The sequence below is a fragment of the Misgurnus anguillicaudatus genome, chromosome 19, assembly GCF_027580225.2.
Source record: "Misgurnus anguillicaudatus chromosome 19, ASM2758022v2, whole genome shotgun sequence".
Lineage (NCBI taxonomy): Eukaryota > Metazoa > Chordata > Actinopteri > Cypriniformes > Cobitidae > Misgurnus > Misgurnus anguillicaudatus.
The window spans coordinates 44,392,364-44,417,347 of record NC_073355.2 but is presented as its reverse complement, the minus strand read 5'-3'; the positions used below and the strand labels follow the sequence as shown (position 1 = coordinate 44,417,347).

Genomic DNA, 24,984 nt, shown 5'->3' with positions numbered 1-24,984 from the left:
TATTGGTAAAAGATAAAACCACACTACATTGAGATACGGATTGGATTAAAAACTTCACACCAAAGAAAACTATAACCAAAGTGCACTTAAAAAAAATATTCATTCAATTTACTCAATTTTTTTAAGGTAAGTGGTCGCAATCAATTCATTTAATAAATAGAAAAACAAAACAAACACTTTTGTTTAAATGTATTTAAATAAATTGATTGCAACCACTTATCTTAAAAAAATTGTGTAAATTGAATGTATAATTTTTTTCAGTGTGATAATGATAGTCCACACTTATCATTGTGGTTATTTTTACAGTTATCATTCTTGACTTGAACAGGCCTTTAGAGATGTGACCACCTTAAAAATCTTTGACACTTTTATAATTTGACTGTCCTGCGTTCTATGAGTACATCCTTTGACGATAAATATGGCTTCATATGTGCTATGTGTAACGAGTCAGTCAAAATAAGTGCTCCTTTAACCCCAGTGGATCTCTATGTCAAGATCAGTTCATACAATCAGTGACCATCAGATGACCTCACAACACAGAAAGCAGCCAATCAGAAGGGAGAATACGATCAGTGAGGGGAAATGAGCGCTAATAGAAACCGTGTGTGACTGATACTGCTCAACCATCATTCAACACAACCATCTTAATGAAGACCAGAGACCGACACGTCACTCATTAAACCTCAGAGAAAAAGATCTCTACATCACTCGATATCAGGACAGAGCTGTGGGGTGCACAACCTGACCCCGGAGAAGATACTAAATCTGTCACACAAACAGTGCAATGGTTTCAAAATGCATTAATGTACATGCAAGTATTGGGGAAATATGTTTAAGTTATAAACAAAACTGTATATTTATAATATCCATCTTGGATGATGTTTTTGCATTATGAGATACACACACAATCTCGCAGAATTTGATTTTAAAATAAGTTCTCCTGGAAAGCATCAATTATGATGTATTGTATATCATCTCATACAATTATGATGACTTAAAATACTGCCTATGTGGGTAGCTCACTAAGAGCAGATTTTTTCCAAACCCTCCTTGAAAATAACACGGGGATCCCCACAACGCACCCTGTCAAAAACCGCTACAGCATCATCTGTGACCATAATCTCCAACAAACACACACACACACCACATCACCAAAGCAAAGACAACTATCAACACAACAACATTAAAAAACTAACCACTTATAGATGCACACAAATGTATAAAACTGAAAACACGACACATAAAAAATTTACATTTTGCTGTATTTTAAAAAGAACCATGTTGTAAATTTTTGATGCATTTCATTAAATTTTCCCTGATTTTCAATTAAATTAAGTTAGTAAAGGTTTGCTGAACCAAACACAATTGTACGTGTGTATTTGTAATTTATTATGCATCAATAAACACAACAGCAGTTAGTTCTGCACAAATAAAAAATAAATAAAATGAATAATTCATTGGAAATAAAAAAAATGAAAAAGCCAAAGTATGAAGATAAAATTTTAGTTAAATTTAGTTTTAATAACAATATTCATGACTATTATACGTCTTCACTCTGAACCTTAAATAAAAACGGTTATTTGTGCAACTACTTTATGTAAATGACCTTAATGTATGTAAATTCTCTATGCTGATTGGTGGAAATTTGCAAAGTTGATTTAAAGGGGACATTTCACAAGATTTTTTAAAAATGTAAAATAAATCTTTGGTGTAAAGTTTAAGCTCAAAATACCACATAGATAATTTATTATAACATGTTAAAATTGCTACTTTGTTGGTGTAACATCACCTTCTGACATCACAAGGGGAGCCAAATTTCAATTATTTATTTTTTCACATGCTTGCAGAGAGTGTTTTACCAAAACTAAGTTACTGGGTTGATCTTTTTCACATTTTCTAGGTTGATAGAAGCACTGGGGACCAAATTATAGCACTTAAATATGAAAAAAAGAAGTCTGCACCAATAGCCTGTGGTTAGTGTGCCGACATGAAGCACCAATGTGCTCACGGCGACCCGAGTTTTGCCCATCCCGCTCCCTTATCCCCATCCTACAATTTCCTGTCTACTCTCCACAAAGATGTCTAAATAAAACAAAAACATAACTTAAAAGAAAAAATAAATAAATAAACATATTAAAAGAAATCACAATATGTGGGGTTTCACAATCCACAGGCACAAAACTCCAAGAACCAATGGGACGTCCTGTTTACCATGATAAAATCCATGTGAAGTGTACACAGTCTCTTTCCTGTCTCTCAGTGTTATGGCAGATTTGTATTTTATTTGCTGTTTATAGGTTAACGCCGTATAAGGGGGCCGTCACATGCAGCCCACCCACAGGGTCATGCGGTCCCGAGAGAGACAGAGGGTTTGTCTTTACCCCCGGGTATACAAGCTCGACCCCTAGTAAAACAATCATCTGAGATATTCTGATCTCAGACCTGCCTGTACAGCACTGTAAACAGAGTGAAGAAACTGATCCCAGATCAGAATCTATACTGCTTTAAATAGAGACCTGCAATTCTGCAGGGAGGGTTTTATTGCAAGTCTTCTCAAATATAACAGACTACACACAGTCTGACCTGTACAACCCCAGACGCCCATCACAGACAGAGAGAGAGCGAGCGAGTGAGTTAGCAAGAGAGAGAGAGAGAAACAACACACATCGCAAACACATACATGAGTTTTAAGAATGAGTTTCACATCGCACACATGCTCGAGTAAATATCCCACAATCCTCACTGTTGGCATACCAACAAAATGTGAACTGACAATACTCACTTTTAAAAGTAAAACTGGAAGCCATTTCTTGGTGATTTATAGACGATTATTTATCTTTTAGCGTCATCATTTTCCAATTAACATTTTTTATTAATGTGGGAAAATACTGAAGTGCTGATATGTTGCAAAACAAACAGCAAGAAGATTAGTAACAATAATAGAGGTTTGCATTTTCTGCTCATCACTGTGCAAAAATTGACACCCAGATTTAAGTTTGTGGTTAACCATGCAATTACATTACGTTTAGTTTGGGTGTTGCTAGGGCGTTCTGTCTGGTTGCTAGGGGAATAAATTAAGTATTTGGGACAATATACTTCTACTTAAAGGACCAGTGTGTTGATTTGTAGCGGCATCTAGCGGTAAGATTGTGAATTGCACCAACGGCTCAGTCCAAAGCTCACGAAACGCATAGAGAAGCTACGGTAGCCGCCACAGGAAAATCATGTCATCGCCTGAGACAACGTAGGGACAAAAACGCGCTCTATAGGATAGTTTGTCCGTTTAGGGCTACTGTAGAAACATGGTGGCACCAAATGGCGACTTTCATAAGGGGACGGTGTCATGAACAATTCTGCCCCCCCTAGGACCCCGACTGGTACCGAGCAATAATGTCTGGTCAAAATTTGTCATTGCGATATCTCGTCTGCCTTAGCGCTTTAGCAAGCTAATTAGGCTTACTTTGTACAAAATAAAAGAATACAAAATATTTTTAAATACCAAAAATATTTACCAAAAATTATATAATAAAAGGCTATCTGTGCCGCTACGCGTGGGTTACTGCCCTGTTATATGTTTTTAATGTTATAGCCATATTTAAATAAAGGCTTTTTATCTTTTGATTAGGGCTGTCAAAATTAACGCGTTAATAACGCGTTAACGCAAATTCATTTTAACGCCACTAATTTTATTAACGGAGATTAACGCAACGCGCAATTTCTGTTTGACCCTTGGTCCAGCCCATAGTTGAATGAACAGAGACGCAGACAAATGTGACTCTCTCTAAATGAGTAAAAGGTTTTCATAGAAATAAGAACATTAAGCAAATTGTCTACCAAATCCAATGCTCTAAATGCTCGTTGGACATCTGATATGATCTTTATTTATACGTCTGAGAGGTGTAACGTTACCGTCCTCCTAATGCTTAATCTAATACAAAGATGCGTCTCAATTCATTTTGGTTTCGCTTTTATGCATGACTTAGAAAATAGACTGCAGGACTTGCTTGATGTTAAAAGAGTCATTAAGAGAGATAAAGTTCGGTACCTGATTAATGTTAAAGAGTTATTAAGAGCGACAAGACTCAAAAGCGATCCCCTCACGCTGACTGACTGATATCTGAAGCGCGTGCACACAGACGCGCGAGTGCGCGACCCGGATATATAGACATCTACACAAAATTACAGTTTTAAAAATATCTGTTTTGATAAGAATTCACTCAGGTAGGCTCTATAATATGTTATGTTTTAAGTAAATGTTTGGTTAACTGTTGTGTAAAACTATCTGATGTGTAACATTATATTAGATCACTTAGATTTTAAGCAGTCTGTCTCAATGTCAATCAAAAAAAAGGAAAAAAAGTTGAACATACATTGATGATGTTTTTGCTTTGTGTGTGCTAAATCTATTAGTTTTACCAGTGATTTTAAGGTATTGATGTGGTAATATAATGTATGGATGTGGAAATGTTTGTGGTAATTTGACTCTTTCAACTTCAAACACGTGTAGTTCTGTCATATTTTGTTATATTTCAACAAATCATGCATTGTTCTATGTTTTAATAGAGAATGTCAAAATATGAACAACTATTTTTTTTAAATTTGCTAATTCCGACTCAACTTGCCAGCACAGGTCACAAATGATGCAGCAGCAAACAAAAATGGAGAAAGAAAAATCTTCTGAAAGGAAAATTCATATACAAAACAATGGCTGGTGATTCTGTTAAAATGTAAACAGGCTGTTGTTAACATACATTTGCATAAAGCATCTATATATGTATATATGATTAGAATATTAAAAACCTGAAAAGTGTTAAATTAGGGTAAATTTAGAATGGATAAAAATGTGTGATTAATTTGCGATTAATCGCAGTTAACTCATGAAATCATGCGATTAATCTAGATTAATTTTTTTAATCTATTGACAGCCCTACTTTTGATATATGAAGAGTGCCTTGGATTCCCCTTTTTTTCACGTTTTGAATACCCTACACCAAAGAGCACCTAACTAATTTTTCCCAAACAAAAAATTCTTTCAGCTATTTTTGAGCACTTTGGATTTTTTCTGATTTCAAAGAATATTTATGTTGCAGACACATCAGTAGTTTTGTGTCATCATCTGCTTTACAAAAAACAATACTTTTATTTTTGTAAATTATTAGCACACCTTACGAAATGTCTACAGTTTTTAAATCAAATGACTCTATATATTTTTGCCTGAACTATAAAATTTGCTTTTAAATATAACAAATACTCACGAAACCACGCAAATACTCTTATAAACCCACTTACAAATCAACACTGTTAGAATGTTATTGTATATATGCGGTAACTGCCCCATTACAGTACCATAACTGTATGTTTTTTACAGTATGATGCCTTTACCGCAGTTCCATTTTACAATATAATACATTTCTGTAACCTAGTTTAAAAAAAATATTGCCTTGAAGAGGAATCGAAGGCGGGTCGCCCATGTCGTAGGTCCGTAACACTACCACAGAGTCACTTAATAAAAGTTACTCACTACACTCTACAAGTAGCCTCTTCTGTCACTCTCCTGATACTCCGAAAAGCGAAATCTTGGCGTCACTACACTGTAAAAAAATTCCGTAGAAATTACAATGTTATTGTAGCTGGGTTGCGGGTAATTTACCGTAGATTTAAATTTATGTTATTTACTGGCAAGAGTTTGTTTAAAGTTAAATAAATTTTAAATATTAACAAGTTTTTATCTTAACAGAATAAAACTATACAATAACAGCCTCATGCAAAGCATTCTGGGAACCAGAAATCATCATCAACCTTTTTCTGTTTTTGCTTCAGATTTTGTTTCCCAGAATGTTTTGCTTGATGCTGTTTTTTGTTTTAGTCTGTAAAGACAAAGACTTGTAAATGCTAAATGTTCATTTAACTTTGAACAAAATGTTGACAGTAAATAACATAAATTTAAATCTACGGTAAGTTACCGGCAACCCAGCTGCAATAACACTGTAATTTCTACGGAATTTTTTTACATTGTAGTGTTTTGAAGTCTTGAGGTCATATTCATATCTGCCGGTCAAGCATTTATCCATAATCCCTTTCTTGTTTCTATCTACAATACTAAATAAATTATTTACACTGCTGAAAAACAATTCACATTTTGAAATTTGCTTCACTGCTAAAAGCATAACAAATATGCAAATATGTATGTATTTCATTTCATAGATATATTTAATTTTTCCATTTTAAATGCTTTTATAACACTGTTTTATTCAACTACAGTAGCACTACTGCTGTTGTTTTACAGCATTCTACCGCAAATTCAAAACATACAGTAAATCACTGTAAATTAAATGTTAATACCCATAATGCAATGCATATTACAGTAATGAACTGGAAAAGAAAATGATGGTATTTTACTGGGCATTTTGTGGTAAGTAACTGTAAAAATGACAGTTAAGTCTAACAGTGAACACTTGTTTTAATGTTCGCTTTATTCATGAACTTGAAGGGTTTAAGCCTATATGCACGGTTCAGGAGCACAACACAAGCGGTGTGTCGTAAAACAAGCGGGTCCGTGTCTCCGAATGTACCCTTGCCCTCCGCTCACCTAATGGAGGAAAATGATGGGAATGAAACACACATGTCAGCGGTAATTTGCTTAATAGGGTGGATTTGGGGAGATTGAAGGGCCTATTCGCTTAAATTACAGCTGTGCTCATGAGGGCACAACCTCTGGAGTTCAGTATGTGATCTATAGTCTCACATTTCTCTCTTTTTCTATTTTTCCTTTTTTTTGTTGCCATTCTACTGGTTTCCAGTTAAATACCAATAGGAACAATTAGCTTTTACCATTAAAACTCCTTAAAAATTCATTTTTTCAAGTAGGATTTAATGCCCCCACCAATAAATCCCAACACATACCAGTAAAGAGAAACAGGATTACAGTTTCGATTACAACCAATAAAATTCCCATTAAAACCATTAAATCCAATACATTTCTGATGTTACTATTGTTTATTTAGCAGGCAAAAAGTAATCCTAAAATTTCTTGTTCACCCATAAACTATAACATCATTGGCTAATGGAAAATCTCTCCGGTGTTGTTATTATTTCTTTATGGATTGCTCCACGTGGACATGGATTGAGTGGACCGCTGTGTGCCCGGCTCAGACTCTCTGTCAGGGTGTTAAATCACCGAGAGGCCAGGAGAGAAGTGCACACTTTCTTTCTCTCAATACTTCAAAGTCATTAAAGTTTAGGATGCAGATTAATGCTCTCAGCATCCATCACATGACATTACAACACGGCCGTAAAACTCCTGACTTTATGTGTGGGTCAACACAAAGGGGTGGTTTCCCGGACATATATAATTCTTCCTTAAATCTTATAATGCACTGATGGAGGCCGACACATACAATTTGGATCTTTTCAGTTCTAGTTTCATTATTGCACCTTGAAATATACGAAAATAAAGTCCGGGGCTTCTCAATCCACTAGATTTAACAAAAGCATATTGCATGAAGTCAATCAAAACATTACTCCAGCCAAAAAGAAACCTTTCTGTCCAGAAATAGAAAGCAAGGAAAAGACACGGTGGTTAATGTTTCAAATGAGTCACAGTAGGTTTGGTTGCTCTCACTGGAACATCTGTTTATTTAAACTTCTAACATCATAACAAAACAAAAGAAGTGTTAACTTACAATTAACACTGCAGAAAAATAAACAGATTTTAGGGGTCAAATGTAACCAGCATAAATGTCTTTTAAATAACCATATTTGCTGATCTACTGCATGTGTGTTCAAAAAAATAAATTATGCTGTGTCCCTACAGACCTCATCCAGACCACAAATACTGATAGGGGTCATGAGCTTCACTCCTGCGGATGTGATAATAATAAACTGATATCTGTGTAATAATTTTCCTTAGTGGTTCCCAATCCTGGTCTTCGAGGACCCCCTCCCAGAAAGTTTTAGATGTCTCCTTATTTAAAACCTGATTTAACTCATCAGCTTGTTATGGAGAAATGTTTACCATTTTTGAAGTAGGCTGATAAGGTGTTTTAAATAAGGAGACATCTAAAACTTTCTGTCAGGGGGGCCTCGAGGACCAGGATTTGGAAGCACTGCCCTGATTCATGAACGTGAAACAAAACAAAAGCACTTTAGTGACATCTATTGGGGAGAATCTACAAGTACACCGGAAAGGCCACAACTGTTTTTGAGGCTTATAAACTTTATTGAAAAATATTCAAATAAAATTTCGCATTAAAACATTTGGCAAGAACCAGAGAACCTGCTAAAAGATTAATTTTGTATTTGTATTACACTGCAAAAAATGTCTTGTTTTCAGTACAAATATCAAAAAATTCTTAAATCAAGATGAATTATCTTGATGAGCAAAATGACATAAGAAAAAAAATGAGTTTTTAGACAAAAAATTAAATAAATGTGTGCTTAAAACAAGCAAATAAATCTGCCAATGGTGTAAGAAAAAAATCTTAATAAGTTTACTATTTTAAACACTTAATTCAAGAAAAAATTGCAGTAATTTGCAGATATTTTTAGTTAATTTAAGCACAAATTCACCTAAATTGTATATTTCTGGTCTAAAAACTAGACTTATTTTCATGTCGCTTATCAAGAAAATGCATCTTGATTTAAGAGTTTTTAAATATTTCTCCTGAAAACACAACAAAAATACGAAGTTAGAAAGTCTTTTGTTTATTTTTCATATTCATTTGCATTTTTATTAATTTATTTATTCTTAACGCCATTACAGCATCTATGGCTATATTTATGACGAGAACTTGTTAATCTATACACAAGTAAGTTAATCTACACACATTTGGTGAAGGGCAATTTCTGATATCTCCAATTCACCTAACCTGCATGTTTTTGGACTGTGGGAGGAAACCAAAGTACCCGTAGTGAACCCAAACTAATGCAAATTCACCTATCAACCCAGGTGGAGCTGGAACCATGAACCTTCTTGCTGTGGGGCAACAGTGCTACCCATGGAGCCACTGTGCTGCCTATTGGCCTTTTTAAAGGAAAACACCACAGTTTTTTAATATTTTACTATGTTCTTACCTCAGCTTAGATGAATTAATACATATTTATCTTTTTTCAATGCGTGCACTTAATTTTTGTACAGCGCCTCGTAAATGTGTTAGCATTTAGCTTAGCCCCATTCATTCCTATGGCTCCAAACAGGGATGAATTTAGAAGCCACCAAACACTTCTATGTTTTGGACTGTGACCCTTATGCCTCGTTCGAGATCGCTTGGAGTCCATTGAAACTGCAATTTTAAACTGCATTAAAACTGTTAAGTATTGGGGTCCATTAACTCTTTCCCCGCCATTGACGAGATATCTTCCGCAACTTTTTAAACCCGGAAGTATTGCCCTATGGCAAGCTTCTGCTTGTCCATGTCTGTTTAAAAGATCACTCTGAATGGGATCTCTATGAAAAGTCCGTCACAAACATGGAATTATCTCAGCTTTTTGCTCAAAATGTGGTGTTTTTTGCAGAAACCTACCCATATTCAAAAGCTGATTACAAAAGAACCACTCAAGGTAGGATGAAACGGTTTTTTTTGTTTGAAAGCAGAGGGTCTGTTCTTTCATTTCGTATATTGTATGTTTATATATCTGAAGAAGAACATTTTCTGGAAGTCATTAAACTTTGGTGAAAATCATGAAAAACGCTGGCGCTGGCTGGCAACTTTTTAAAAAAATGCTGGCGGTGAAAGAGTTAAAGTCCATTAAAATGAGAAAAATGTTTTCCTTGTTTGCGCTCTTCTCTGGCTTAAAAGACTGTTAAACGCTAATTTTAGTGTTAACAGCTCCGCTTATATTTTCTGACGGGATCTGGCATCCGGGCTGGATCCTAAATATTTTGTCTGGCATAGAGACCTGATCTACATACTCAAGTGATTTTGCTTAAAAATTGTATGTTTTGTATTTTGCATGTTGTATAGCAGCAGCATAGACAGAAGAGATTTAAATGAAATAAGTGACTAAAGATAGAGATTACAGGTTGAAATGGTATTTGAGATTTGTGAATTATGAGTTTAAAGATAGCAACTAGGTTCTGTAAGCGGGTGGATTTTACTGTTAGTGAAATCTGAGATGAGTCAAATCACTGTAGTATCATCTGCAAATCTGATGATACGTAAGTTTACAGGCAGGGGTTAAATTGGGATTTGTTATGTGGGGGGGGCTCTGCAGGGAGGGTACTTTAAGGGGTAACATGTTTAATACTGATGACAGCAAAGCCACTGGTGTGTTTTAATGACATTCTGGACCTCTGATAGGATTTGATAAGTTTCAACTTTAAATCTGTGCCAGAGATTGACCACAAATATTTTATAAACAGTGTCTGGATCTTAAATTATGCAAATCTATGAGTTTGACACCCTATATCCATTTGTTGTACATGTCATTATGCACAATTGATCAAACTTTAAATGAAGTAAAAGGAATCAACCTCCTTGAATAATTCTATAAGATAGGCTACCCAAAAAGATTAAATTAACAAGAAAAAGTACAACACACAGTACTGTTTTATCAACATGTCTAATAAATTAGCAATAGAAATTCCCTATGCTGGTCAGCAACTAAAACAATCGTAAGGTTTGATTTGTGTAATCAAAATACATAAATGTATTAAACTATATGAGTTATATGAAGTGTTATCCAGTTAACATACTGTAATTAGATGAGTGACATACATACTTTAGTCCTTAACACGTTTCTAGTCTTCTATTAAGTTTCCTCGACAAGGGCACCATTATTACCCCTCTCTCTCTCTCTCTCTCTCTCTCTCTCTCTCTCTCTCTCTCTCTCTCTCTCTCTCTCTCTCTCTCTCTCTCTCTCTCTCTCTCTCTCTCTCTCTCTCTCTCTCTCTCTCTCTCTCTCTCTCTCTCTCTCTACAATGTCAAATGATCCTGTGTGAAAGCGCGTTCTTGAAGTTCCTGAGTTTTTTCGCTCGAGTTGCATAACTTGCGTGAAGACGCGTTTAAAAGGAAAAGAGTGTGTTTCTGCGACAATTGCGCCGCCAAATTCGCGTCATTTGCATCGCCCCGTGCGAGGACGCGTCTGATTGCGTCTTTGCATTGACTTTGTATGTAATCTACTCGCGCAAATCGTTGAACTTGCGTTGGTGAGTATGTCCCATAATGGATGGAAACACATTATTCCCTTCGCGTCAGTGCACACGCACCAGCGCAGCGAGTACACACGCACAAGCGCAGCGGGTAGACTGGCATGAGCAGAGCGAGACCTTCAGCCTATGTGCCGGAGCTTAGCACCGGACGGCCCCGGCCCAATTTAAACCCTGTTTACAGGAAGTAAAAAATATTGGGTTGTTTTTAACCCAGGGCTGGGTAACTATTGGACAGAACACATTTCTGTGTTAAAATCACCCAAATAATGGGTTGTTTTTACCCAACTGCTGGGTTACTGTTAATCAACCATGTGGAAACAACCCAGCAGTTGGGTTAAAAACAACCTAATATTTTTAGAGTCAGCCTTGTGGAGAGACGTGCTTACAGTAATTCAACAGGAACTTGTTAACTGCTTCCAGAATGATTGAGTCATTTGGAGGCTTGCCAAGGGCCCATTGCTTTGAGACGAGCAGCTGTGTGAGACGCAGTATGACATAGATGATGAGTAATAAAGTCATATAAAAATACGCCCATAGCGCCAAGGTCCCCATTTGAGCTGCCTCTGCCGCACCTCTCAACCGAGGAAAGAGAACCGAGATCTTTTTAATCAAGGTAACTGAAAGGGACAAACGTTTGCTTTGTTTTAGGGGGAGAAAGAGGGTTGGCATCTTGGCATGGTTATTCAATTATTCTTAATGTCATTATTCACTAAATTATCGTTAAATAATAAAACTATTATATATGTAAGTACTTGCCAAAGAACTTATTTAATAATGGTGGTAAAGCCACTAAACAAGAATATGAATAGGCTTGTTTGAGATGCAACTCGTCTCGACTGAAATTTAGACAAGAGCAGACAGCTGCAGTGAGTGAATAAATAGCTTTTAAGTCAGACACTTCATGTATCTTACAGTCCAGTCGACCACAAATGTCAGCAAAGACAGGGATCGCATCCATGTATCTTAATGTGGATTAAATAGATGCAACTGGCACACGAAAAAAAAGCTTTTACACAAAGATGTTTATAAGGAGAATCAACGAATGTGAACTGTTCATTACTGGCAAAGGCTACTGGTTCTAGTTAACGTTGAGATGTATAAATGGTAATACAAATTATTTTCTGTTGTGCAAAATATAAACCACAACCACTTACAGTACGACTCATTCAATAATTCAACTGATGTTTCTAATCGAAGTGTATGGATATATTGTTTGAGTATTGTGAAGCAATTGACGTATACAATACGATAATATTGAGTTATTCACATGCACTCAGCAAAAGATCCGCGGATATCTTCTTCAGAGCATTAAAGGAATAGTACAACCAAAAATGATATTAAACCCAAGATTTAGTCACCGTCCGAGATGCATATGTCCATTTTTCAGACTAACACATTTTCAGTTATTTTAGAAAATGTCTTAGATTTTCCAGTCGTTAACAGTAAATTTACGGGGTCCACCTCCTTCAAGTCCAAACAATTTGCATTTATTCTTCCAAAAAGTAATCCAAACGGCTACATGATGATAAACAAACACCTTCTGAGGGTAATCCACGCCGTTTGTTGTAGAAATATCCATATTTAAAACTTTAGAAACAAAAATAACTAGCTTCCGATATGCCACCATCTTACTGTGGATTCACACCAGCTGCGTTTGAGGCATCAAATTCGTAGTTGCCACTTGAACATTTTGAGTTTACTCGCGTGAAAGCCGCGCGTGAAATTCTAGTAATCGAGACATTCACGAGGAAATTCGTGTCATGGAAGGGGCTTCTGCGACTCCGCACGCTTTCTGTAATCCTGATGGTTAATGCGGCACGTTTTTGTATCCGATTAATTGCATAAATTGCCCAGCACTACTATTTAGCACCTTTATTTTTATGTGTTTTTCAGGCTCTATAATGAATCCTCTAGATGAAGAATGGGAGAGCTGGAAAACCACCTTCGAGAAAAAGTACAATAGTCCGGTAAGTCAACATCCTGTCCAATTTGTGAAAGATTTAAGATTTTAAATCCTTTATATATTTTTATCAAAGCTGGCGTGTTTATAGATGTTTGTATGTTTAATCACAGATAGCAGCCTTTTGGATTTTTCAGACGCACAATAACCAGTGGACATGACCAAAATCATAGCCTTTTTGATTTGCTGACAATATGATTTACAGTAATTACATTCATAATTTATTATCAGCATGTATGTATGTTTGTGTGACAGGAGGAGGAGACTATTCGTCGAGCCGCTTGGGAGAAGAACAAGATCTATATTGAGGACCATAACAAGCAGTATGAACAGGGCTTAACCAGCTTTACGATGGGGCTCAATCAATTTTCAGACATGGTCAGTACTTCGTCTAAATCTGCTAATAACTGAATGGTATAAAATGCTAAACTCTTTGGGCCCTATTTTAACGATCTAAGCTCATTGTCTAAAATGCACGGAGAACGGTCTAAATGGGCATGTCCGATTCCACTTTTGCTAATTTGACGACAGGAAAAATGGTTTATGCGCCAAGTGCACTACCTAAAAGGGTTGTTCATATTCTCTTAATGAGTAACGGGTGTGTTTTGGGCGTAACGTGCAATAAACCAATGACAGTCTCAGCTCTCATCCCCTTTAAAGGCAAGTTGCGCATGGCGCCATGTCTAATCCCTATTTAGATGGGGGAATTTATAAACTGAAAAACTAAGTGGAGGAAGATAACCACAAGTTTAAGGTTGATGTATAAAAAATGTGTTGCTTTTATTTGTATTGAAATTGTTATTTTTTGGATTAAAACCTTTAAAAGTCGTTTTCTTTCAGTCATGTAAGTAAAAATAGCATGCTTTAAATTGCTGTAAATGTATTGATGTCCTACATAATCATTGTAATCTCATAAAATAATTTGCAAATATGTAAGAAAAGGTTTGTACTCTAAAAATACAAACAAGAGATAAAGAATTTACAAACACGAGGAGAGCTGTTTCAGCACTCGGACAGCGCCATGGGTTTTTTAAAGCGACACCATGTAATTTTTCAACCTTCATAATAAATTTTCAAGACCCTTGTGATAGTACATCGACTTTAAATAGGTTAAATGACATGTCTACCATAGCCTGACGGGGTCTGTATTGCTTTTACTAGCATTATTTGTTTTCTTTTTGCTTGTCTCTCTGCCTCTCTTAATTTCTCTCTCTCTCTCTCTCACGCGCACACAAAAAAACTTTAAAGGCGATTTTCTCAGGTTTTCAGTTGGAAAACAGGGCAGACAGCCTTAATTCAAATGTCTTTATCTTTAACTTAACATTCAAGGTATGACTTTGACTAGGATATCATTTGAAAGCCTCTTTCCATTGATACCAAAATCTCAATTATGAAATTTGAGTCACTGTGACTCATTTAGCTGGATCAGGTCACGTATTGTTAAAGGCTTGTTTACTGGAACTAGCTTTTGAAACAGTTTCCTGTATGTATTTTTGGAGTTTTTAAATATATTTCCTTTAATGTTCATCTCTCTACAGATTGAAGGTGAAAGTCCGTGTGGTTGCATGAATAAGAAGACAACACAACCAAATTAGGAACTCATGTTGTACTTAAAACATTCAATTTAACAATGTGAACTTAATTTAGCCAACATAACATTGTTGCATTAAACTAACAGATTAATAAAACTAATACAGGCTTGCATCTCATTGGCTGAGGATTTTGCAGTGTATTTAGTTGTTCTGGCACCCTCAAGGAGTGACAGAGATATAAATAAATGTGGTTGCCAGGGGGAGACCAAAACTACTTTACGGTGTCTATAATTCCATGAAAGAAAACGATGTGCAAAAAGCATCAAAAAAGCATGAATGAATCTCATAACTGCTGATTACTTCACATTAGATGAATATTTTAAACTTTTCTATTTTTCACATCTGATTTACTGTCTGTAAATGAAACAAAGGATCTCATGTTAACTGCAGTAACTTTTGTAAAATGAAATCCAACTCCATGATATACCTTAAACTGTAAGATGGTAGCAAACCCCGACAAAAGATATTTGTAAGATCAGCACCAAATGACTGAATAGACAGGGAACCAAGAGATGAATCTTTTGATAAAGTATCATGTATTTTTATTTTTTTTGTTTTGAGGAATCAGGCAGATCTTTATTCTTTTGCCAGGTATGCATTCTATTGATTACATTTATTTATTTATTTATGCTTCGTATTTTGAATTGGATTGTTAATTAGGGGTCAAGCCCCGAAGGGGCGAAGACCCCTATTGTATCCGTTAGTTTTCTTTTTATAATAATAATAATTATTATTATTAGTTATTCTTCTTCCGCCATTGCGGTCTATGGCAGCCCATAGAACCGTACGTAGGAAAGTTATGAAATTTGGCATACTGATAAAGGACACTCCAATGTGTCCACACAGCCAATTTGGAGTCTCTATGTCTAACCCACTAGCGCCACCAACAGTCCAAAGTTGGACTTATGTTTTTGCTTATAACTTCTGATCTGTAAGCCCTAGAAACAAAATTCTTGCTTCTTCTGATTCCTTGGCTCAAGACGATTCGATTGGACCCTATGACATCATTTTCCGTCATGAAATTTTTTCGCCATTTTGAATTATTCGTAAAACCTACTTTTGCGAACTCGTCCTAGAGCTTTTCCCCGATTTCCACGAAAATTGGTATGCAGCATCTAGAGACACTCAAGGCAAAAAGTTATTAAAAGAATTTCGATAAACCAATCCGTTGTCGTATAGCGCGTCAACAAATTTTACATAGAGCGCAAAAAAACAGATTTTAGGCTGTATCTTCTCCAAACTTAGGCCTATTGACACAAATCTTGGTACTTGAGATGCCAGTCAGGAACTGAGGGAGCATGCACAGTTTCGTTGCAGCGCCACCTAGTGGCCAGACGAATGTTTTATAGGCCTATAACTTTGGCTATGATCATCATATTTACAAGGGACTGGTTTCCTTGGAGTTTTGAATAGTTGCCGAGTCCAACGATACCAAACATGCCAGGATTCGTCTTACGGTTAACCCTGTGCGGCAAAATAGTGCTTAAAAAACACGCGCGAATATCTCCGCGACCGTAATTCTGATCGACTCAAAAACACCATAGGAAGAAACTAACCTTACCTTCTTAACAAAAAGTTCTATTGGCGTTATATTAAAATTTTCATCAGAATTGACCGAAATATGAAAAAAACGAAAAATTACCTTTTAAATTTTGTATTTTTTACACATAAATGGTTATAACTTCGCAACGAAAAGAGATTTTTTCACCAGATTTGATACGCTGATGTAAGACCACAGTCTGATGCTACACAAAAAAAATTGCTTGCTTGCACCACTAGTTGGCGTTATAATTGAACAAAACCTGTGATATCAAGCCAGCCCTATGGTCATACAACTGTTTCTTCACTAAACTAAAGTGTATAGTCATAAAACTAGCTCAATGTAACGTAATCATGACCTGAAGTTGCATGCACAATTTTGTCACAGCGCCACCTAGTGGTTTTGAGATAGAAAATTGAAAATTTTGCCTAAAACTACTGCAACAACACATCTAAAACCACAAGTCATCATGGATTATTCATTTCATGGCTTGGATTATAATCACTGGTGGATGTCAATTTACTGTCTAGCAACCAATGAGAATACCTTATCAACTGTTTTTGCAAGAGCTATATCTCTTCATCAGAACAGCGTAGAGACATGGGGGTGGGCTCTTTTGACTCATTAACACCACAGTAACATTTTGTGAGCTGAGTATTACCACTGCAAGCACCACTCACATTTCCTTCAGTGTTCTAGTTGTCAATGCTCCTCAAGACGTGAGGGAGAGATTTCACTGAATAAGAACACAGCTTTTTTGCTGATTACTGTTATATTAATTTGTCTGAAATCAGGAGGTTTTGCTAGGTTTTTTAAACTGCTCATCCGGACTCAAGTTTACCTTCTTCTGTGCCCTTTTTGGCTTGACCCCGGCATTGCTGCTTGCAGCTATATTTATTATTAGTTATTCTTCTTCCGCCATTGCGGTCTATGGCAGCCCATAGAACCGTACGTAGGAAAGTTATGAAATTTGGCACACTGATAAACGACAGTCCAATGTGTCCCCACAGCAAATTTGGAGTCTCTATATCTAACCCACTAGCGCCACCAACAGTCCAAAATTGCACTTATGTTTTTGCCTATAACTTCTGACCCGTACGTCCTAGAAATTAAATTCTTGTTTCCTCTGATTCCTTGGCTCAAGACGATTCGATTGGACCCTATGACGTCATTTTCCGTCATGAAAATTTTCCCGCCATTTTTAAATATTCATAAAACCTACTTTTGCGAACTCGTCGTAGAGCTTTTGCCGGATTGCCTTGAAAATCGGTATGCACCATCTAGAGACACTCAAGGCAAAAAGTTATTAAAAGAATTTTGATAAACCAATCCGTTGTCGTATAGCGCGTCAACAAATTTTACGTAGAGCTCAAAAAAACGGATTTGAGGCTGTATCTTCGCCAAACTTAGGCCTATTGACACGATACTTTGTATTTGTGATGCCAGTCAGGAACTAAGGGTGCATGCAGAGTTTCGTCACAGCGCCACCTAGTGGTCAGACTTATGTTTTACATGCCTATAACTTTGGCTCCGATTGACATATTTTCACAGGACTTGTTTCCTTTGAGTTCTAAATAGTTGCCGAGTCCAACGATACCAAACATACCCGAATTCGCCTTACGGTTAACCCTGCGCAGCAAAATAGCACTTAAGAAACACGCGTAAATATCTCCGCGAACGTTTTTCCGATCGACTCGAAAACACCATAGGAAGAAACTAACCTTACCTTCTGAACAAAAAGTTCTATTGGCGTTATATTAAAATTTTCATCAGAAATGGCCGAAAATTGCAAAAAACGAAAAATTACCTTCAAATTTTGTGTTTTTTACACATAAATGGTTGTAACTTTGTAACGAAAAGAGATTTTTTCACCAGATTTGATACGATGATGCATGAGCACATTCTGAGGCCACACAAAAAAAATTGTATGCTTGCACCACTAGATGGCCTTATAATTGAACAAAACCTTTGATAACAAGCCAGCCCTATGGTCATACAACTGTTTCTTAACTAAACTAAAGTGTATAGTCATAAAACTAGCTAGATGTAACACAATCATGACCTGATGTTGCATGCACAATTTTTTCATTGCGCCACCTACTGGTTTTGAGATGGAATATGGTATTTTTGCCTAAAACTACTGCAACAACACATCTAAAACCATGAGTCATCATGGATTATTCCTTTCATGGCTTTGACTATAATCACTGGTGGTTGCCAATTTACTCCCTAGCAACCATTGAGAATACCTTATCAACCGTTTTTGCAAAAGCTATATCTCTGCATCAGAACATCGTAGAGACATGGGGATGGTCTCTTTTGACTAATTAAACTTGTTGTAACATGATGTGACCACTGCAAACACCACTCACATGTCCTTCAGTGTTCTAATGTTCCATGATTGTCAATAACAGAAGGACGATTGCAGTAGACAAGAACTTAGATTAATTTTGTTGATAACTTTTTTGTTTTTTCATCTAAAATTATTAGATTTACCTAGGTTCTTCAATCTGCTTATCCAATCTCAATTTTACATCCTTTTGTGCCCTTTTCGGCTTGACCCCGGCATTGCTGCTTGCAGCTATATTTAGGGGTCAAGCCCCGAAGGGGCGTAGAACCCTATTGTTATTGTTAGTTTTCTTATTATTATTATTTTTCTTCCTCGTTCTTCCGCCGAAATTCAATGGCAGCCCATAGAACCGTACATAGGAAAGTTATGAAATTTGGCACACATGTAGAGGACAGTCTCAGAAGTTACTATAGCAACATTGGTGTGTCTGACTCAAACCCTCTAGCGCCACCAACAGTCCAAAAATCCACTAATGTTCATGCTCACAACTTCTGACCCGTGAGACCTAGAAACTAAATTCTTGTTTCCTCTGAATCCTTGGCTCATGATGATTCAATTGCACACATTGATGTCATTTGTGTCATGCACATCTTTCCGCCATTTTGAATTTTTCGTAAAACCTACTTTTTCCAACTCCTCCTAGACCGTTTGTCCGATTTGCATGTCCTTTGGTATGTAGCATCTAGAGACACCCAAGACAAAAAGTTATCAAAAGCTTTTTGATAGACCAATGCGTTCTCATATAAATTGACAACATATATGGCGGCGAGCACGCCAAAACAGACGTGAGGCCGTATCTTCGCAAAACTTTTGTGTATCGACACAAAACTTGGTATATGTCATAACAGTCATGACCTGAGGGTGCCTGCAACGTTTCGTCACAGCGCCACCTAGTGGTCACGAGATTCGAAAAATGCCTATTTTCGCTTATAACTACTTCAAACTTGAGTCTAAAATCATGAAGGAGGTCTTGTTAGATTCCTTGAGGCATGCCGAGTCAAACGATACCAAACCGTTTTCGGTCGGCCATTTTGGGTGTCGGCCATTTTGAATTTTCTCATTAAGTTCAGTATTTCACAAACGAATGGCGTATCGCTACGAAATTTGGCATGGTTCATCGGTGACATGTTCTGAGCGCACCTATAAATCTTTAGGACGGCGCCACCTAGTGGTCAGGATATGTAAATAAATTGTTTAAAATCTTTATATCATTTGATTAAATTGCCACTATGACATAAGACTTCACTCTATTGATTCCTTGGCTCATGCTGAGTCCGACGGTATCAAATATGTCTGAGTCAAACCTACTTCCTGTCGGCCATTTTGAATTATATTGAACACCTACTTTTTCGAACTCCTCCTAGAGCGCTCGTGTGATTGGCTTGATTTTTGGTATGCATCATCTAGAGACACTCTAGACAAAAAGTTATCAAAAGATTTTCGGTAGACCTATCCGTTGTCGTATAACGCATCAAAGAATGCGAGGGCGAGCACGCCAAAATGTGTTTGAGCCTGTATCTTCGCAAAACTTTTGCGTATTAATATGAGACTTGGTATATGTCATAACAGTGATGACCTGAGGGTGCATGCACCATTTCGTCACACTGCCCCCTACTGGTCACGAGATATAAAAAAATTCTATTTTTGCTTATAACTACTGCAAATTTGAATGTAAAATTATGAGACTGGTCTTCTTAGATTTCGTGAGGCATGCCGAGTCAAACGACACCAACTGGTTTTTGGTCGGCCATTTTGTGTGTCGGCCATTTTGATTTTTTCTTTAAGTTCAAGTATTTCAGAAACGCAATTGCGTATTGTTATGAAACTTGGTATGGTTCATCAGCAACATGTTCTGGGAGGACTTGTAAACTTTTCGGCGCCCCCTAGTGGTCAAGAGATTTGAAGCTATATCTCTGTGTCTCTTTATCGTATTTAAACCAAATTTGGTGGGTGTCATCAAAATCAAGACCTGAGTCACAATCTATTGTTTTGGACAGTGCCCCCTAGTGGTCAAGTCATTTAAGGCTATATCTCCGTATCGCTTTATTGTATTTACACTAAATTTGGTATGTGTCATCACAGTCATGACCTGAGGCATCATCTATTGTTTCGGCACAGCGCCACCTAGTGGTCTCAAGATACAAAAAAATTGCACTTTTTTTCCTAAAACTAATGCAAACTTAGATCTTAAATTATGACAGTCATCACGTATGAATAATTTTTTGCCATGTTTGGCTTGACCCCGGTATCGCTGCTTGCAGCTATATTTAGGGGTCAAGCCCCGAAGGGGCGTAGAACCCTATTGTTATTGTTAGTTTTCTTATTATTATTTATCTTCCTCGTTCTTCCACCCAAAAGTCAATGGCAGCCCATAGAACCGTACATAGGAAAGTTATGAAATTTGGCACACATGTAGAGGACAGTCTCAGAAGTTACTATAGCAACATTGGTGTGTCTGACTCAAACCCTCTAGCGCCACCAACAGTCCAAAAATCCACTAATGTTCATGCTCATAACTTCTGACTCGTGAGTCCTAGAAACTAAATTCTTGTTTCCTCTGAATCCTTGGCTGATGATGATTCAATTGCACACATTGATGTCATTTGTGTCATGCACATCTTTCCACCATTTTGAATTTTTCGTAAAACCTACTGTTTCGAACTCCTCCTAGACCGTTTGTCCGATTTGCATGTCCTTTGGTATGTAGCATCTAGAGACACCCCAGACAAAAAGTTATCAAAAGCTTTTTGATAGACCAATGCGTTCTCATATAAATTGACAACATATATGGCGGCGAGCACGCCAAAACGGACGTGAGGCCGTATCTTCGCAAAACTTTTGTGTATCGACACGAAACTTGGTATATGTCATAACAGTCATGACCTGAGGGTGCCTGCAACGTTTCGTCACAGCACCACCTAGTGGTCACGAGATTCGAAAAATGCCTATTTTCGCTTATAACTACTTCAAACTTGAGTCTAAAATCATGAAGGAGGTCTTGTTAGATTCCTTGAGGCATGCCGAGTCAAACGATACCAAACCGTTTTCGGTCGGCCATTTTGGGTGTCGGCCATTTTGATTTTTTTATTAAGTTCAGTATTTCACAAACCGAATGGCGTATCGCTACGAAATTTGGCATGGTTCATCGGTGACATGTTCTGAGCGCACCTATAAATCTTTAGGACGGCGCCACCTAGTGGTCAGGATATGTAAATAAATTGTTTAAAATCTTTATATCATTTGATTAAATTGCCACTATGACATAAGACTTCACTCTATTGATTCCTTGGCTCATGCTGAGTCCGACGGTATCAAATATGTCTGAGTCAAACCTACTTCCTGTCGGCCATTTTGAATTATATTGAACATCTACTTTTTCGAACTCCTCCTAGAGCGCTCGTGTGATTGGCTTGATTTTTGGTATGCATCATCTAGAGACACTCTAGACAAAAAGTTATCAAAAGATTTTCGGTAGACCTATCCGTTGTCGTATAACGCATCAAAGAATGCGAGGGCGAGCACGCCAAAATGTGTTTGAGCCTGTATCTTCGCAAAACTTTTGCGTATTAATATGAGACTTGGTATATGTCATAACAGTGATGACCTGAGGGTGCATGCACCATTTCGTCACACTGCCCCCTACTGGTCACGAGATATAAAAAATGTCTATTTTTGCTTATAACTACTGCAAATTTGAATGTAAAATTATGAGACTGGTCTTGTTAGATTTCGTGAGGCATGGCGAGTCAAACGATACCAAATGGTTTTTGGTCGGCCATTTTGTGTGTCGGCCATTTTGAATTTTTTTTTAAGTTCAAGTATTTCAGAAACGCAATTGCGTATTGTTATGAAACTTGGTATGGTTCATCAGCAACATGTTCTGAGAGGACTTGTAAACTTTTCGGCGCCCCCTAGTGGTCAAGAGATTTGAAGCTATATCTCTGCATCTCTTTATCGTATTTACACCAAATTTGGTGGGTGTCATCACAATCAAGGCCTGAGTTACAATTTATTGTTTGGTCAGTGCCCCCTAGTGGTCAAGTCATTTAAGGCTATATCTCCGTATCGGTTTATCGTATTTACACTTAATTTGGTATGTGTCATCACAGTCATGACCTGAGGCACCATCTATTGTTTCGGCACAGCGCCACCTAGTGGTCTCAAGATACGAAAAAATTGCTATTTTTTCATAAAACTAATGCAAACTTAGATCTTAAATCATGACAGTCATCACGTATGAATCATTTTTTGCCATGTTTGGCTTGACCCCGGTATCGCTGCTTGCAGCTATATTTGGCTTTTGTAACTATGATCATCCTACCTTGGATTGACATTGGATTGAGTGGACCTCTGTGTGCCCGGCTCAGACTCTTTGTCAGGGTGTTAAATCACAGAGAGAAGTGCACACTTTCTTTCTCTCAATACTTCAAAGTCATTAAAGTTTAGGATGCAGATTCATGCTCTCAGCATCCATCAAATGAAATTACAGTACGGCTGTAAAACTCGCGAATTTTAAGTGATTTTGTGCATAAAACAAACAAAAAATAATCTGTCAATGAGGTAAGCAAAAAATCTTGAACATTTTTCTTAAACACTAAATTCAAGAAAAATTCAAGAAAAAAATTGGTTACCACCATTGGCAGATTTTTTTTTGCTTGTTTTATGCACAAAATCACTTAAATTTGATATTTTTGGTCTAAAAACTAGACTTATTTTCTTGGGCCATTTTGCTCATCAAGAAAAAGCATCTAAATTTAAGAGGTCTTAGATATTTTTATTGAAATCGAAAAAAATACTAAGATAATTTTTCTTGAATTTTTTTTTTTTGCAGTGTAGACAAAAAATTTAATAAATGTGTGCTTAAAACAAGCAAATAAATCTGCCAATTTGGTAAAAAAAAACATCTTGAAATAATTTTTTTTTCAATTTGAGAAAAAAATGCAATAATTGGCAAATATTTTTGCTACATTTAGGCACAAATTCACTTAAATTTTATATTTTTTGTCTAAAATCTAGACTTATTTCCAACTTGATTTAAGAATTTTTAGATAATTAGAGATTTTAGACAAAAATACTAAGTTAGAAAGTCATTTTTTTGGAGTGTAATTCATATTCATTTGCATTTTTATTCATTTATTTATTCTTAACGTCATTACAGCATCTATGGCTATATTTATGACGAGAACTAGTTAATCTATACACAAGTAAATTAATCTAGACACATTGGGTGAAGGGAAATTTCTGATCTCCAATTCACCTAACCTGCATGTTTTTGGATTGTGGAAGGAAACCAAAGTACCCGCAGTAAAACCACATTGATGCAAATTCGCTTCCCGACCCAGCTGGAGCTTGAACCAGGGCCCTTTTTGCTGTGGGGCAACAGTGCTACCCATGGAGCCACTGTGCCGCCTATTGGCATTTTTAGAGGAAAACACAGCTGTTTTTAAATATTTTACTATGTTCTTACCTCAGCTTAGATGAATGAATACATACCTATCTTTTTTCAATGCGTGCAATGCGAGTAATTACACGAGTAAGTATTGGCACACAAAATAAAATGTTTGTTTGGATCCTAAGGAATGAATGGGGCTAGGCTAAATGCTAACACATTCACGGCGCTCTGTACAAACATGCATGCATGCATTGAAAAAAGATAGTAATGTGTTAATTCGTCCAAGTTGAGGTAAAAGCATAGTAGATATTGAAAAACGGTGGTGTTTTCCTTTAAGTTGTGTTTGACTTGACGCAAAGCTGCTAGACCTCGGAAGATAATGCGTATTTGTTGTGCAAATGAGCGGTAAAAACGTGGTCGTCAATTCCGTACTCAGGAGTGAAACCTAACTTACCTCTAATGAAACACTCACTTCGCGTCAGTGGAAAGTGGTCACATAAATATGTTCGGGGTTTCTTTCATTGAATGAGGGTCTGCATCAGCTTGCAACTGTCTCATCTGTCTCTATGGTTCTTGTGAGTTCCCCCGCCCAATCAGTCAATCATCTGTGGCGCGCCTTTATCACTAAATTTTTTGTTTTTACTCAGTTACAGATTTGATTTCAAATGTAGCAAAGTACAATACTTTAAACAAAACATACTTCACTAACTATTTAAAAAAGTAGAAGTACACAAAAAACGAGTAGTTCCTCGAGGCCGTAAGCATTCGGCCTACGGCCTCGTGCCTCTGGCCTAATCACAGCCGTGATGATATAGAGCTATATCACATGACACATGCAGAATGTTTTTATTATTGTGTTTTTTAGTTTATTTTTAATCATTTATTTACATAATCGTTTTATAATCATTATCCTTATGATTGTTTATTTTATTATTAAATATTATTATAATTATTATTATTAATTTAATGATTTGATCATTTATAATTCTATATTTTACATG

General features: G+C 36.7%; 2 protein-coding genes across 2 annotated transcripts in view; one reads left to right on the top strand and one right to left on the bottom strand.

The window, feature by feature from the left end:
• LOC129436654 (coronin-7) overlaps positions 1-24,984 on the bottom strand; it is a 213,836-nt gene that overhangs the window by 141,239 nt on the left and 47,613 nt on the right. The window lies entirely within an intron of this gene.
• Positions 11,651-14,818, top strand: LOC141351184 (protein CTLA-2-beta-like). The gene is made up of 4 exons (XM_073857740.1): positions 11,651-11,762; positions 13,043-13,116; positions 13,365-13,487; positions 14,648-14,818. Exons 2-4 carry the CDS (start codon positions 13,051-13,053, stop codon positions 14,702-14,704), a joined length of 246 nt encoding a protein of 81 aa, XP_073713841.1. The 5' UTR covers positions 11,651-11,762; positions 13,043-13,050; the 3' UTR covers positions 14,705-14,818.